Genomic DNA, 13,660 nt, shown 5'->3' with positions numbered 1-13,660 from the left:
TGAAAACTGGACTTCCAACTAGTTAATGTTTTTCCTCATGAAGGCTGTTGTGATTTCCATGCTCAGGTAAATTATTGGTTAATGTGCCCAACACTTTGCAGGTGCACGTTACCATAGAAGTGCTGTGTGATTCTCCCATCACATGCTGCTACTTTTAACTAAGTTATTACAAAGCAGTGAAATCCTTTACAACCTCTGTAGGAAAATAATGATACTGTCTATTTAAATGTCTTAAAGCTGCATAATCCATAATTGTTCCCTTACTGTGTGATTTCAGTCGGTTTGTCTTAGCATACTTTAAAACGCATATCCTGCCTGTGAAGTGTTTGGCAAAAGTGTCTGTTTTGTTCAGGAATGGCACATGAAGTGAATGGTGGTTTCTGTCAGTTGTTCACACTAACTGTTCAGTAATGCACTTGCAGTCCTCTGTGGAAAGTACATTGTCTGGTGACATGGATGTATTATTAACCACCTTCTCATTCCCTCTCCTTCCCCCAAAAATGTTTGACAGTAACTAATACAAATGTGGTCGTGATGTTGCTTAGCTGAGAGAAATCCATTCTGAAAGGATCCAAAAAATCCCCAGTGATGTTTACAGTGCAGATGTTGCAGCTGTGATTTTGGGCATGAGAATCAGAAAGTGAAGCTAATGAGAAACAACCTCTTGTGTTTCACAGGAGCTGTACCAACACAGAGCCAGGCAGAGCTTTGAAAAGTTTGAGACTTAGTTTGAAGTTTAAAACCCACACGCATGAGCGGCTCCTGCTGCAGCCAACAGCCGTTGCATGCATTTGGATAGCTGGACTGTTTCCGAACTGACTTTGCTTCTGTAAATCCCTGGAGCCAAATCCAAACTTTGACTGTGCTAATGCCAATTCAAAGTCAGCAGTGCTGGAGGCAGGTTGGATGACCTGCGTCCTGGGATAAATGAGCGGGGACAACTCTCCTTAGCAAAATTTGTCACTATCTTTTTAGCTGTTTCAGAAAATTTACATTAAAAACAAGCTATATATTAATAATTTCAATTTATCTATTGATTGTAGTTTAAATAATAAAGGATTGTGCAGCTTTGGCAACTTTAAAAACATTTTTACTGTAACAGTGTTATTTAAGATGTCTGTAGTTTTCTTAAGGACTTAACACCCATAGGAAATTAAGGGCAGTGAGGAGATATAGGGTTAAAAATAATATGATTCCTTTTTCTCTAGCCCTGTCATAGTGGAAATCCCCCATTTTGGATCAATGAGAGGAAAGGAAAGAGAACTAATCGTACTTCGAAGTGAAAATGGTGAAACGTGGAAGGAACACCAGTATGACAGCAAACATGAAGATTTAACAGAGATACTCAATGGCATGGATGAAGGTAAACATTTTCTTAAAGCTTTGGCAAGCCTTACCTTTGTGCAGGCTCGCTAACCTGACTCTGGGGAATACAGTGTGTGTTACATATTAAACCAATGGAAAAAGTGTAAAGAGAAATTGTTCAGCAGTGGCCTGGAGACATCCTGAAATGAGGGGTAAATTTTGGTCTGAAGTGCTGCCAAGTTTAAGGAAAGTTGCACAGTTTCTTTACAGCATGAAGTTGAGAATAACATCCCAGCTGGAGGGAACTGTGTTTCTGCAGCTCAGGCAGGGCCGCGGGAAGGTCATTCCAGACCAAGGTTGAAGTGTAAATATCAGTTATATTAGACTTTCCCACAAACGCAGACTTAGCGTAGGGAGCGTCCTTCTTTGAAATGGGATTGTTAGAGGGTGCCTCTCACAAACACAGAACCTGCCTTCCTGATGTGAATTCTGGCTCTCTTGTTTTGCTTGGACATGCTGTTTATGTGAGAGTCCCTAAGATGGGAGGACTCAGCTGTACATGGTTCATCAGAAGATGCTGTGACAGATGGTCCCTGTGGACACATCACGGGCAAAGCCAGGCTGGGGCCTCAGTGAGCCCTTGGCACCACCACTTGCTTTTCCTACCAAGTAATTTTCAATACTTGTGCTGGTAAACAATTGCCTGAGCTCTTTGCATCTGAGTGTAAACAAAATAGCCTGTGCTTTGTGCTTTGGTTTTCTTTAAGGGTTTAGTCACAGGATTTTCCCTGGATAACCTCCTACAGAAAGTCACACTGTGGTAGGGTACCAGCTGTGGGAAAGTTCTTTGATTATCAGCAAAAGCATTTGAAGCAAATGATCAGGCTGTGGATGGCAGCTATGAGAGGTATCTGTGAGCAGGGTCTGCCTTTGATCTTGGCCTCTCCTTTGAAGAGGGCAGCCTCAGCAAAAAGCATGCTTTGAGAGCAGTGCTGTTGTGCGGGCCTCCCTGGACATCTGAGATTCAGCATTTTTACTGATTTCCTGTCATCTGGGAATGGGAACAGTAGAATGAGCTTGTGTAGTATTTTCACTTCAAAGTACTTGAACTGCACATGAGTTTGTAAGAACACAGACCAACAGCAAAGATCTGCTTGTTACATGTGATGACCTATTGCAGCTATTTATTTTGAAATAAATATGATAGCATCAATCAAGCAGTTAGGGCAGAACCACTGCAAATGTTGGGCCAGTGGGTTTGGAAAAATACAACAAACCTCATCACATGAGGCTACCTAAAAGCAGTGGAACAAGCAAAAGAGTGAGCAGGACCTGGGACAGTATTTTTTGGGGAAGAACTGCTTCAGGATCAAAGGCAGTTGTTGCAGCTTTTCTGAAAGATAAGATCTCACCACCATCCCCTCCTTCTCTGCACACCAGCATGAGATAGGAGGTATTGATTTGGCAAATGGGTGAAGTATCAATGCTGTATCAGTGGTGAGGTAGTCAGAACTGATCCGCAACTTGCTGATTCCTTTCACGTGCTTTCCAAACAGAGCTTACTTCAATTCTTGGGTAGCAAATGTGGGCACAAAAACACTCTTCTAAAGTTCTCCAACTTGCATCACTTATGACAGAGCTCCCTAGCGATGTCATATGGATAAATTCACATTTTGTGGAGAAGAGAGCTCAATAAATAAAAACGCTTTAAAAAGAGGTGGGCATGAAGCCCTCAGTATGTAGAGCCTAAAATAATAAACTTCAAAATTTGGAGCCAGAGTACAACTTTTGGATCTGTTGAGAGTTTCGGGTGGTTCTTCCCTTCTGGGGAACTGCTGTTTGAGGTTAGCAGGTATATGTACAGCCAGTGAATCATAGAAAGTGTGGTGGACACTGCACTATTCCCTTAGAGTGAAAATATTTAGCACTTTAAAAGCCAAGCCACAGAAATGCCATTTACCAGGCCATTTATGAGGGGGAAAGAAGGAAAAATACTGGAGACACACCCAGAGCATTGTTTTGATTATTTGTTCAGTTCATTTTAGCTTAATCCTTTTCTAGTTAGGAAAATAAAATTGAAAACAAACAAACAAAACCTGCATTAAAATAGTACAAAGGTCTTGACAAAATTCTGATCCAGTTAAATAACAACATTTCTGTGTAAAAGGTCTTCCAAGCAATGACATAAAATTACAAATTTTTAGAATTAAAAGCAGAGTTGGGTGGGCTTTTTTTTTTGTGTGTGTGTGCATGTTTTGTTTAGTTTTTTTTTTTTAATCTGAACTTTCACTGCAAAATACTACAAAACACTACAAAATACTGCAATTAGACTTGGGTCCGAACAAATATCTTCCATCTCAGAAGCTGTTATTTTGGAAGAAGTTGTATTCCAGGTATGAACTCTGGAGGCAGAAGCAATCTTTAATTGAAATAAAAAGCAGCCACATTGTCAATCATTTCCAGAAGTTTAGTGTGTCTCTGCAAGAAAAATTAATCTGCTCAGTCATCTCTAAATGCCATAACATGCTGCAGGAGTGCCCGTTTTTCCGTTAAAAGCAGATGGTCTGTTTTGTGTTAGACCTGCTGTGATTTACTAGTTCTTTCCTATCTGTGTAGTGAAGGAGGGCAATCAGACTTTTATTCCCAGCTAGTTAATATGCTGAATTTTTAAAGATGCGGTCTGCTTCTGTTTTGTTTTTCCTGTTTTGCTCCCCCGCTTTGCCAGTGGGGATGAGAGTGAGGACATCTTTGTCCTCCATGGGGACTGCTGAAAACCTGCCTGTGCTTTACTGGAAGCAGCACCATCTGCTGGAAAAACTCATCTCAGACTCAAAATAATCCAGAGCAGGAGGCAACACTTCAGGGCATTAGACGCAGGCTTAAATAACAGCAGAACTTTGCTTTTATTATCATGAAAGAACAATGAACTGTGATGTAAAGAGTCTGTTTTTCTTTGGTGCCATCAGGTTTCTGCTTAAGCAGTTTTTATTCTAAAGATGGTGCTGTACTTAGGCAAATATAGGGCTGAGGGGACACAGGGAACTTGGCATTTTTAGGAAGAGGAGGAGTTTGATTCCAAACACAAGAGTAGCAATTCACAGCTCTCACCCATATTAAATTTATTTAAACTTTAATCAAATTTATATAGATCAAGTATACATAGATATTTAGGAAGAAGCTCTCTGTCTTGTGATTGGTAAATAGTTTACATTTTCAACCAGGCTTTTTATAGGTATAACTTATGTTTGCTTTTTGCATTCCTACACCCTTTACTCCTACAAATGTAGGAGTAGTTACATTTATACAGTCCTAACACAGTCCTAAAATTACATTCAGCCCTTTGAAAGCAACTGTGAGGCTGATGTGGCCCTCAGTGACAATGAGTTTGACACCACTGCTTTACAGGTACCTGTAGACAAATTGTGGGCATAAATGCACACACTGGGGTAGCAAATCTTTTGACAGGCATTTGCAAGTTAGTGAGTGAGCCAAGAAATGCAAATATTTGTGGCTACAATATCCTTTCTGCTGCACAGTGTGGTTTCAGATGGGAAGCACGAGTTTTTACATCTACAGATCAAATCAGACTGTGACCTTGTTTATGCTTGAAGTTTAAAATGTCGCCATACGTCACTCTGCTGTGATTTTGGCACTTTTCCAATAAAAGTTTTTGAGCATACTGCTGTTAAACTTCATGTTGTGAATAGCAAGGTAAGAGACTGTGAAAATAGACAAAAGAGTGCAGGAAGGACATTGACTTATTTGAGGATGAGACCTCCAGAGTTTTCAAGACAAGTCTCGCTGCCCTCAGCTTTTCCTTGTCCCCTCCCATGTGCTCTTTCTGCATCCATCCATCCATCCATCTCCTGTGCTGCCTCCGGGGTGCCCCACTTTTAGTGCAGCAGTGTCTTAGTGGGGACATCTCTGTACGAGTGAAACTCATGTCCCGTGCTCGTCCCACCTCTCAGTCTCTGCACAGTGACAAGGTCTGCTCTGCTCTGGCCAGTACTGCAGGAGGGTTGCAAAGCACAGAGGGCTGTTCAGTCTGCGAAGTACAGGTGAGATTTGCTTTTTCAGTGCTAGTAAAACTCCTTGTAAGGCCCTGGTGATGGAAAACAGGTTACCAGATCCCACAAAGACACCTTAAAGCTCATAAAACAGCTGGATGTTCTGTGACCTGTCTTCTTCTGTTTCCAGTCAGAAAACACTTGCTCTATGTTACTTTATATGAAAGTAAAAAAGAAAGGTATTAGACATAGGATGAATTTGATCCACAACTGCCTCTCAGCCGACAGAACTGGTTTGATTGATTTCTTTGGCCTGAGCCTCCCTGTGTGAGGTTCCTCTCTGACCCTGGAGGACATAGCTGGGTTTCTTTTTTCCTGTCCAGGAACTTTAATATAACACTTAATGTGGCAGCATGGACTAGAGGGTGTGGAGCAGTGATCTTCCTGTCCTCCCTCCTTTCCATCTCTTCATCTCATCTCCATCACTCCCACCAGCCACCACAGGACAAGTGTACCCTACACTAGGGTGGCAGGGGAAGACATATCTGCAGGAAGTATGCAGAGTACCTTAATGGCAGTAGGTGCTCTTTGGGCCAAGCACAAATCTCTGGCACAGTGGCACTGGGACGCTCTTCTGAATTCTGCCAATAACCCCTCTGCTTTACTTCTCTTTGCTTTGCCAGCTCTTTGTGTAAGATAATGTGTATAGCACGCTTCTCTCTGGTTTAAAAAAAAAAAAAAGGGGCAAATACACAAAACCCAACCAAGCAAACAAAAAAATCCTTTGAGGTTTTTAATTGAAACACATTACATAGGAATTAAGTGTCAGCAACTGAGGAAAACAGTAATGATGACAGCTCTTTCTGTAAAGCGTGCGAGGTGTGTTCAGGAAATGTGACCTCTCCCAGGACTAGTTTTCCCTGTTTCATTAATTCTGTCATGCTAACACTGCATTTCTCTTGGCAGTCGGAGAGGTGGTTTGATGGCTTATCGTCCTTTATTTTTTTTCTGTTAGAGGGAAACTTCATATCGAAGCTTACATACGTAGTATTCAGACATAGTCTCCCCATACATAGCCCAACTCCTCTCCATGCCTAACTGTTTTGCCACTCTGGTCTTCACATCTTCTTCCTCTAAAGGAGAAGAGTGCCTGCCAGGCTCAAAGAATTCTGAAACATTCTTATATAAAACACTAGTTTTCTGCTTCAGGAGAATTTTAATTATCCTTCATCTTTGTAAGAATCTTATAGTGGGTTTAGTCTCTAGCATCAAACAGGAGAATGCATGGAATTTACCAGTCAAGATCATACCTGCCTGGGACATTTAGAATCCAGTTTGTCTCCTGCACAAGCCGTTGCTTCCAGAGGCTGCAGGCAGAACACCTCATTCATTAGAGGGCTTCAGATATCAATCTCTGCATCAAAGTAAATGGAAGCTGACGTTATGATAAGAAATTATCTTCTGGTAGCTACACATGATCCACAGCAACACCGTGCAATTAATCCAAATTATCTGCTGAAAGTTTTAAAATGTAAAACTGACAATTTACCCCATTTATATTCTAATTCTTTTGGAGCTGTAATTGAGCTTACATGTTTGGAGAAAATGTCTCAGTCACACAGAGAAAAGAATTGTACAAGTGTCTTTTGTCTTGGTACCATTTCTGGTCTCCTTGCTTTCTCTTGCTACATCTCATAGAAATGTCATCTTTCGAGGAACAAAATTTCTTCTTTGGGAATGCGGTGACCTTTTTAAGGAGAAATATAAAATTGGAAAATTATGGAGTGCTGGAATAAAAACCAGTTACAATAACTAAAAGGACTGAGTGCAAGAAATTACAGGAGAAATGCATGGCAGTTGTATAGTTATCTTCGTTTGTGAATAGTGTTTATATCACAGGGATTTCATTAGTGCATATGCATACACACACATATAGTTGCATGATTAGTTGTATTTGTGACATGTCACAGAATTTTCTTCAGTGCATATATGTCTGTGTCATCTTCTTAATTAGTTCACGTAGGTAGATACTCCATGCACTTTTCTCGGCCCTGGTGACCCTATGAGTTGGGAATGTGGCCAAGGGCACTAATCATTGATGGTCTGTTTCTGTTGTCTTTGAGGATGCATTATGTTTCTTTAGGAGCTGAGGAACACAGTGCAGTTATTTTGGGCCAGATACCTAAATGGCTGAAAGCCTGATGTGGGAAGGGATCCTTGCTATGGTTTCATTGGTGGTACTGACAGACAGACCTCTGTCACATCCACAGTTTGCCAAAGAGCTCAGTGTTTGGTCAGGATTAGATGGATGTCAGTTTGAGAGACAACTCTCTCAAGCACCTTAGCTATGCAAATCCTGGATTGCATACTTGGTGTGAAGTTAGATAGCTCAGGAACTGACTGGGATTCCTCGTGGTTTTCTGCGTGTTGGAGCTATGTGAGAGAAGAGGCTGGAAATAAATGTCTCTTTGAAGGTGTGCACAGAAAGTTCAGCATGCTTGTGTGCTTCCAGGTGTAACAGATAGAGGCCAGAACCTCGGCCATCTCCTTCAGACCTCCTTGGACTCCCATGCTGTGTGACAAACCTGCAATCCTGCAGCAGCTGCTGCTGCAGAGACTGTCACACCACTGTGCTTCAGTGTCCCGGCAGACCTGTGTGTCCTGTGCCGTTGGCCTTCATAGTTGATATCAATGCAAAAGTTCAGAGCAAACCAGAGCTTGATAATTGATAGCACTGGATAATTTTTTTCTCCTCTAGTAAATTAAAGAGTTCTCAAGCATTTTAAGGCATATTCAAAACTTCACACTCACAGATGTGTCTGGTATGACAGGTAATGCCCAAATGTTTAAACTATCTTCTCCCACCAGAGCTGGACAGTGTTGAGGAGCTGGAGAAGAAACGTATCTGCAGGATCGTCACAAAGGATTTCCCTCAGTACTTTGCCGTGGTTTCACGAATCAAGCAGGAGAGTAACCAGATCGGGCCAGAGGGCGGGGTGCTGAGCAGCACGACGGTGCCGCGCGTCCAGGCGTCCTTCCCCGAGGGTGCTCTAACCAAAAGAATACGCGTGGGCCTGCAGGTAAAAGTGTCCTCCTGGTTCATATCTGCAGCGTCTACAAGCACATCATTGGTCTTAATGAATGAGGTTTGCAGCTGAGGAGGCTGCTGCTCCTTGGTGGTGGGTTGCAAGGTGGGCAGTGTTCACACCTGAGATCTGAACTGACATGTGTCTGCCCAGGTACACGCTCTGCTGCTTAGTGCCCCCAGTACAGGTGATGCACAGTCCTCCTCCCTGTGTCAAAAACCAAGCTCTTCTTCTATCATCACCTGGAGTATTGCTTAGCAACGGAAAAACAGACAGAAATGCCAAGGCCTGGAGCTCCTGCAAACCCGGTGATGTTCTCTGCCATCTTCTGTTGGCCATGACCGCCAGCAGCTACAGGCTGCACAACTGCTGTGCAGTGCTGGTCTCCCGTGGCAAAGTAGCAGCTTGTGATTGGTGTCACTGGGCTGTCCTTTGCCATCGGAATGTGTTTGGTAAGGATTTCACGCAGCTGTTTGCCAGCTGTTACTAGGTTAAAGACACCCCCTGTATACATCTGTTGTAGCTTAGGACATTCACAGTTGGTGTTTCGAGCAATGGCTGGAATCTGGCAAAAGTAAATAGCTTAAACTCTCCATAACCAAACTGCACAGCAAGTGGAGAAATATTCTGTAGGAGTTATCTTTTTCTTTGAGTTCTGTTAATTATCACTTAAAATTACTTAATAACCTGACAAGTCTGATGGGTTCATGAAATAGAGATGCTGGTTTGGATTCCAGTGCTTGGAATTCACACTGGAGCATTTCTGTTGATGATATTTCACATCTAAAGATGATTAATCTTGAGAAAATGAAAACTCTGCTATTATGGTTATATAGCTGCCTTTCCAGATCTCTCTAATGTGAAGGAAGCACAATGTCTCCATGTGCTGTGTTGTGACTGCTGAGATTGCAATGTAGCTGCATATTCTATGCATATCAATACATTGTGCAGTTTGAATAATGCAGCAAGTCACAGGTCAGCCTGACTGAAACAGACTTTAAAGCTCAAAAAAAAGGCAGCACAAATTTATGTTTGGAAGAGATGTGAGAATTGTTCAGTGTCTTCAAGACAGTGTCTACTCCTCACTTCTCAAGACCCTGCTAGCAAAATAAGCCTCTCTCTATGTTTTCAAATTGTATTTAATATCACTCATCACTGTAAACTAAAAGCAAAATCAAGCATTATCTGAAAAACTCCCAGCAAATACTGCAAGCAACCTTCTGAGATTTATAGTTTTATTCTACAAGTTAGCTATTAGGAAATTGTAAGTAGATTGTTGAGAAAAATAATAAGCATGAATTGTAGTAATAATCACCCTCAAGAGCTATAGGAGAAGTCTGCTTGGGGAAAAAAAAATATTGTACAGAAAATAAAAGGAAAATTGAATTCTCTTTTGGAAAACAGTTCTGCATGTCTATAACCAATTTGTAGCTCTAGTTTAAATGCTTCTCCTGTGTTGACAGGCTCAACCAGTTCCAGAGGAGATTGTCAAAAAAATCCTTGGAAACAAAGCAACTTTCAGTCCCATTGTCACTGTGGAGCCAAGAAGGAGAAAATTTCATAAGCCAATAACCATGACAATTCCTGTGCCACCTCCATCAGGAGAAGGTGTAACCAACGGGTATAAAGGAGACACAACTCCCAGCCTTCGACTTTTATGTAGCATTACAGGTTAGAGAAAACCATGTGCTCTTAGCAAAGGTTTATGTGACAGCAATGCCTCGGTGCTCGAGACTCTCATAACTGCCCAATTCGTGCTTTCCAGTGAGGGAACGTTGGTGTGCTTGGTCCAGCAGTGTTCAGATCAGCCCTCCTGAGCACAGCCAGCTGAGGTCACTTGAAAGGCTCCCAGTGATGCCCTGGGCTTTGAATCTCATTTCCTGCAATTGTAAAAGAACTTTGCCAATAAATGTTAAATGTTATTTTGTATTTAGCCAGTATGAAGAATTTCGACCTTGGCCATTAAACAGGGTTGTCAGTAAAAGAAGTCTGCTGAAATCTGTCTTAGCTGATATAGAGGGGAGGTTTGCTATTGACTTGTAGGTATGTACTTCGCTTACATCAGCATTGTTTTCTGGTGAGTAACATGTGAAATCATATATAACTTGTAGTTCAGCTGTTGGAGAACATGATTGTCTAGGTTCTCTTTTGATGTGTGAAGCAAAATAAGATAATGTAGCCTGTGTACACTTGGTGTTTGAAAGAAAATCTCTGTGGTTTATATTTACGTAGGCGGTACTTCACCCGCGCAGTGGGAGGATATCACGGGTACCACTCCGCTGACGTTTTCAAACGACTGTGTCTCATTCACAACCAATGTTTCAGCCAGGTATGGTAACAGAGTTTGCCAAATGCACCTAGGGAGTAGTTTCCTTTGATTAACAGACAGCATAGTTCTGGGGTTGTTTTTTGGTTTTCTGTAAACCTTTTGCAAGATTGACGAAGCAGTAATGGACCAGATGCTTCTTTGTCACTATGTATCAGCATCCCACACATCCAGGGCTGCACATGAAGCTTCATCCTGGCCTTTTCTGCTGTGGTGATGTCTCCTGGAAATCACACATGCTGTTCCTCTAAAGGCTGTGGTGCCACACAGGGTTCGTTTTTCTGCAAACAGCAACGAAAAGGGAAAGCTCTAAATGGTCATTCAATTAAAAAACTGAGGGGTTCATAAAAACATTTGTTTTAAAAGTTAAAAGATATTCAGTTTCTGGCTGCGGGCTTTTTAGTTGAAAATTATGTAAAATTAATCTCACAAAAATATCACTTGCCAAAAAGTCATGGCTTGAAATGAATTTTGATGGACTTAGTAGACTTACATGCTGATTAACGGCATTCAACAGGATCTGTACAAATCATGCATCCTAGCGGAGAAAATTCATGGTATATCAGGTAAAATGTTTATCATTCAATACATAACTCTTGCACCTATAAAAAGCTTTATAAAGAAAGAGAATTGCTGCAAGAAACAAATAGATCAGAACCAAAATATTGTGGAAAAGACTTGTACAAACTACAAATTAAAATATTTATAACGTATCAAAATTGTCATCAAACTTGTGATCTTAAGATGGGAAAATAACGGTAAACATCCGTCTCTTTGGGAAACTTCACTGTGGGCATAGTTGGTTTCAGCCTTTATGGGAGATGTGATTTTACTGTATGTATGTGTTATAAAGGAGGTTGTTTTAACAAATCAAATGTACAGTACATCAGCACATTACAATATACATGCTGTGTGGTCACAAGAAATACAGTTTCCCTATTTTGGCTTCAAATGAGGCTTAGAGAGTTTTGTGAGATACCAGTGTGAGAAGGGGCAAATACGTATATCAGCATTTCACTGCTGTGTATTTTCATCTTTGAATTGTTAAAACTCCGATTAAAATAGAAGGAAAATTACAGCTTTGGGGAGTCTACAAGGACAGTACACATACAAAATGGCCACAGATCACAGGACATGGTTTCTCTTTAAAGGATTAAGTGATGTTAGAGCATAATGAAAAGTTGATTAATGGTTTACTTTTTCCCACTCAGATTTTGGCTCGCAGACTGCCATCAGGTACTAGAGACTGTTGGTCTGGCAACACAGCTTTATAGGGAATTAATATGCGTTCCTTATATGGCAAAGTTTGTGATATTTGCCAAAATGAATGATCCCGTGGAATCCAATTTGCGTTGCTTCTGCATGACTGATGACAAAGTGGACAAAACTTTGGAGCAACAGGAGAACTTTGAAGAAGTAGCAAGAAGCAAAGACATTGAGGTATATTTCTTACTCACGGCTGCCTTCCTCTTTGTAAATGGACTGTGTGTTTTCTGAGTGGCAGCAGGTCCTGCAAAAGCTGCTATAAGCCCAGTTAAATGAAGGTTCACTCCAGAAAAGCCACTTGTGTAGCTCACGGTTTCCCAAACTGCCTGCACTTCTAATACCTTGCTGTAATGCATGGTGATTTTCTGAGTTGTTGTGGAATTTAATCTGAGTGGGGCCTTGTGCTAAACTCGGGATCTGTGATGGGGGAAATAATGATATATTTGCATGCATGAATCTACTATGAAAAGAAGTTTTATTGACTTTTATTTATTGTCTTGATAGGTTCTGGAAGGAAAACCTATTTACGTTGATTGTTATGGAAATCTGGCCCCTTTGACGAAAGGAGGACAGCAACTTGTTTTTAATTTCTATGCTTTCAAAGAAAATAGACTGCCATTCTCTATCAAGGTAAAAGCAAAACAAGCCAAATTATTCTGCTCATATTTTTTCCCTCAGTGATAACACTTTTTGAGTCCAATAGGACTGACTTGTCCTGAGGATGTGACTGTCATTGTTTAATATATGAATAACATGGAGAGGGTGCTTTGCATCAAACCCCAGAACAGCTGCTGGTAGAACTGGAACCAGAATATCCATGATAAAGATTCATAGTCTTTTGTTAAAACCATATCTCAAGTTAGACCTCTAGAATAGTACCAGTAGATCACTATTCCATAGGGACAAAGGAGATGCATTCAATACCATACTGTACAGCAGAACAACCTCCAAAAGTGTGCAGACTGTTTATACCAAAATTACCATGAATGGGTGCTCACCTCCCTTAACCTTATCACAGCTGCCATGCCTTTTGATGAGCACAAATGCAAAACACGGCAGAAAAAAATGAAGGTGAGCAGAAAATGTCTCTCAGCAATATCCCAGTATGAAACGGCCTGTGGACTCATTCAACATCTTGTCTTGTGTGAATTTACCATCAGAGAGCTTCAGGTTGATCTAACTCTTTCGTGGTGTAGTGCCTTTTTTCATTCAGCACTTCAGGCTGAACTCCAGCTCAGTAACATTTGTCTTTACCCATTAGATAGTTTCTTGTGGAAAGAGACTCTGAGAAATACTCCACAAACCTCCTCTAGGTCTCTAAATTACTACATATTACCACACTGCACTAAAATTTCTTTTCTAGGTAAGAGACACCAGCCAGGAAGCTTGTGGTCGATTATCGTTTTTGAAGGAACCAAAGACTACTAAAGGACTGCCACAAACAGCTGTTTGCAACTTGAATATCACTCTGCCAGCACACAAAAAGGTATTTGTTAGGAAAAGTAAACACTTTCCTTAGGGTTGGTTTGGTTTTATTTTTGCTCCTTAAGTTTTTGTCTTTTTTAAATGTTTTTTTTTTCTGTTAGTGATAAAGAAACCCTGTGAAATGCCACTAAAGAGAATGCTTTGGAATATGATGAAGGCTTTTTAAATTTATGTTTTATTGGTTT

The 13,660-nt window shown here is 41.0% G+C and overlaps 1 protein-coding gene across 50 annotated transcripts in view; it reads left to right on the top strand.

The window, feature by feature from the left end:
• ANK3 (ankyrin 3) overlaps positions 1 to 13,660 on the top strand; it is a 357,522-nt gene that overhangs the window by 304,345 nt on the left and 39,517 nt on the right. For all 50 annotated transcript variants that reach the window (XM_065067824.1, XM_065067822.1, XM_065067826.1 and 47 more), the window contains 7 exons: positions 1,209 to 1,363; positions 8,181 to 8,392; positions 9,862 to 10,069; positions 10,631 to 10,727; positions 11,936 to 12,164; positions 12,495 to 12,620; positions 13,354 to 13,476. In XM_065067824.1, coding sequence (XP_064923896.1) covers positions 1,209 to 1,363; positions 8,181 to 8,392; positions 9,862 to 10,069; positions 10,631 to 10,727; positions 11,936 to 12,164; positions 12,495 to 12,620; positions 13,354 to 13,476 — 1,150 coding nt within the window. The remainder of the gene's footprint in view (positions 1 to 1,208; positions 1,364 to 8,180; positions 8,393 to 9,861; positions 10,070 to 10,630; positions 10,728 to 11,935; positions 12,165 to 12,494; positions 12,621 to 13,353; positions 13,477 to 13,660) is intronic.

This window comes from Columba livia, chromosome 6, assembly GCF_036013475.1.
Source record: "Columba livia isolate bColLiv1 breed racing homer chromosome 6, bColLiv1.pat.W.v2, whole genome shotgun sequence".
Lineage (NCBI taxonomy): Eukaryota > Metazoa > Chordata > Aves > Columbiformes > Columbidae > Columba > Columba livia.
This window is presented reverse-complemented; position numbering and strand designations above follow the sequence as displayed.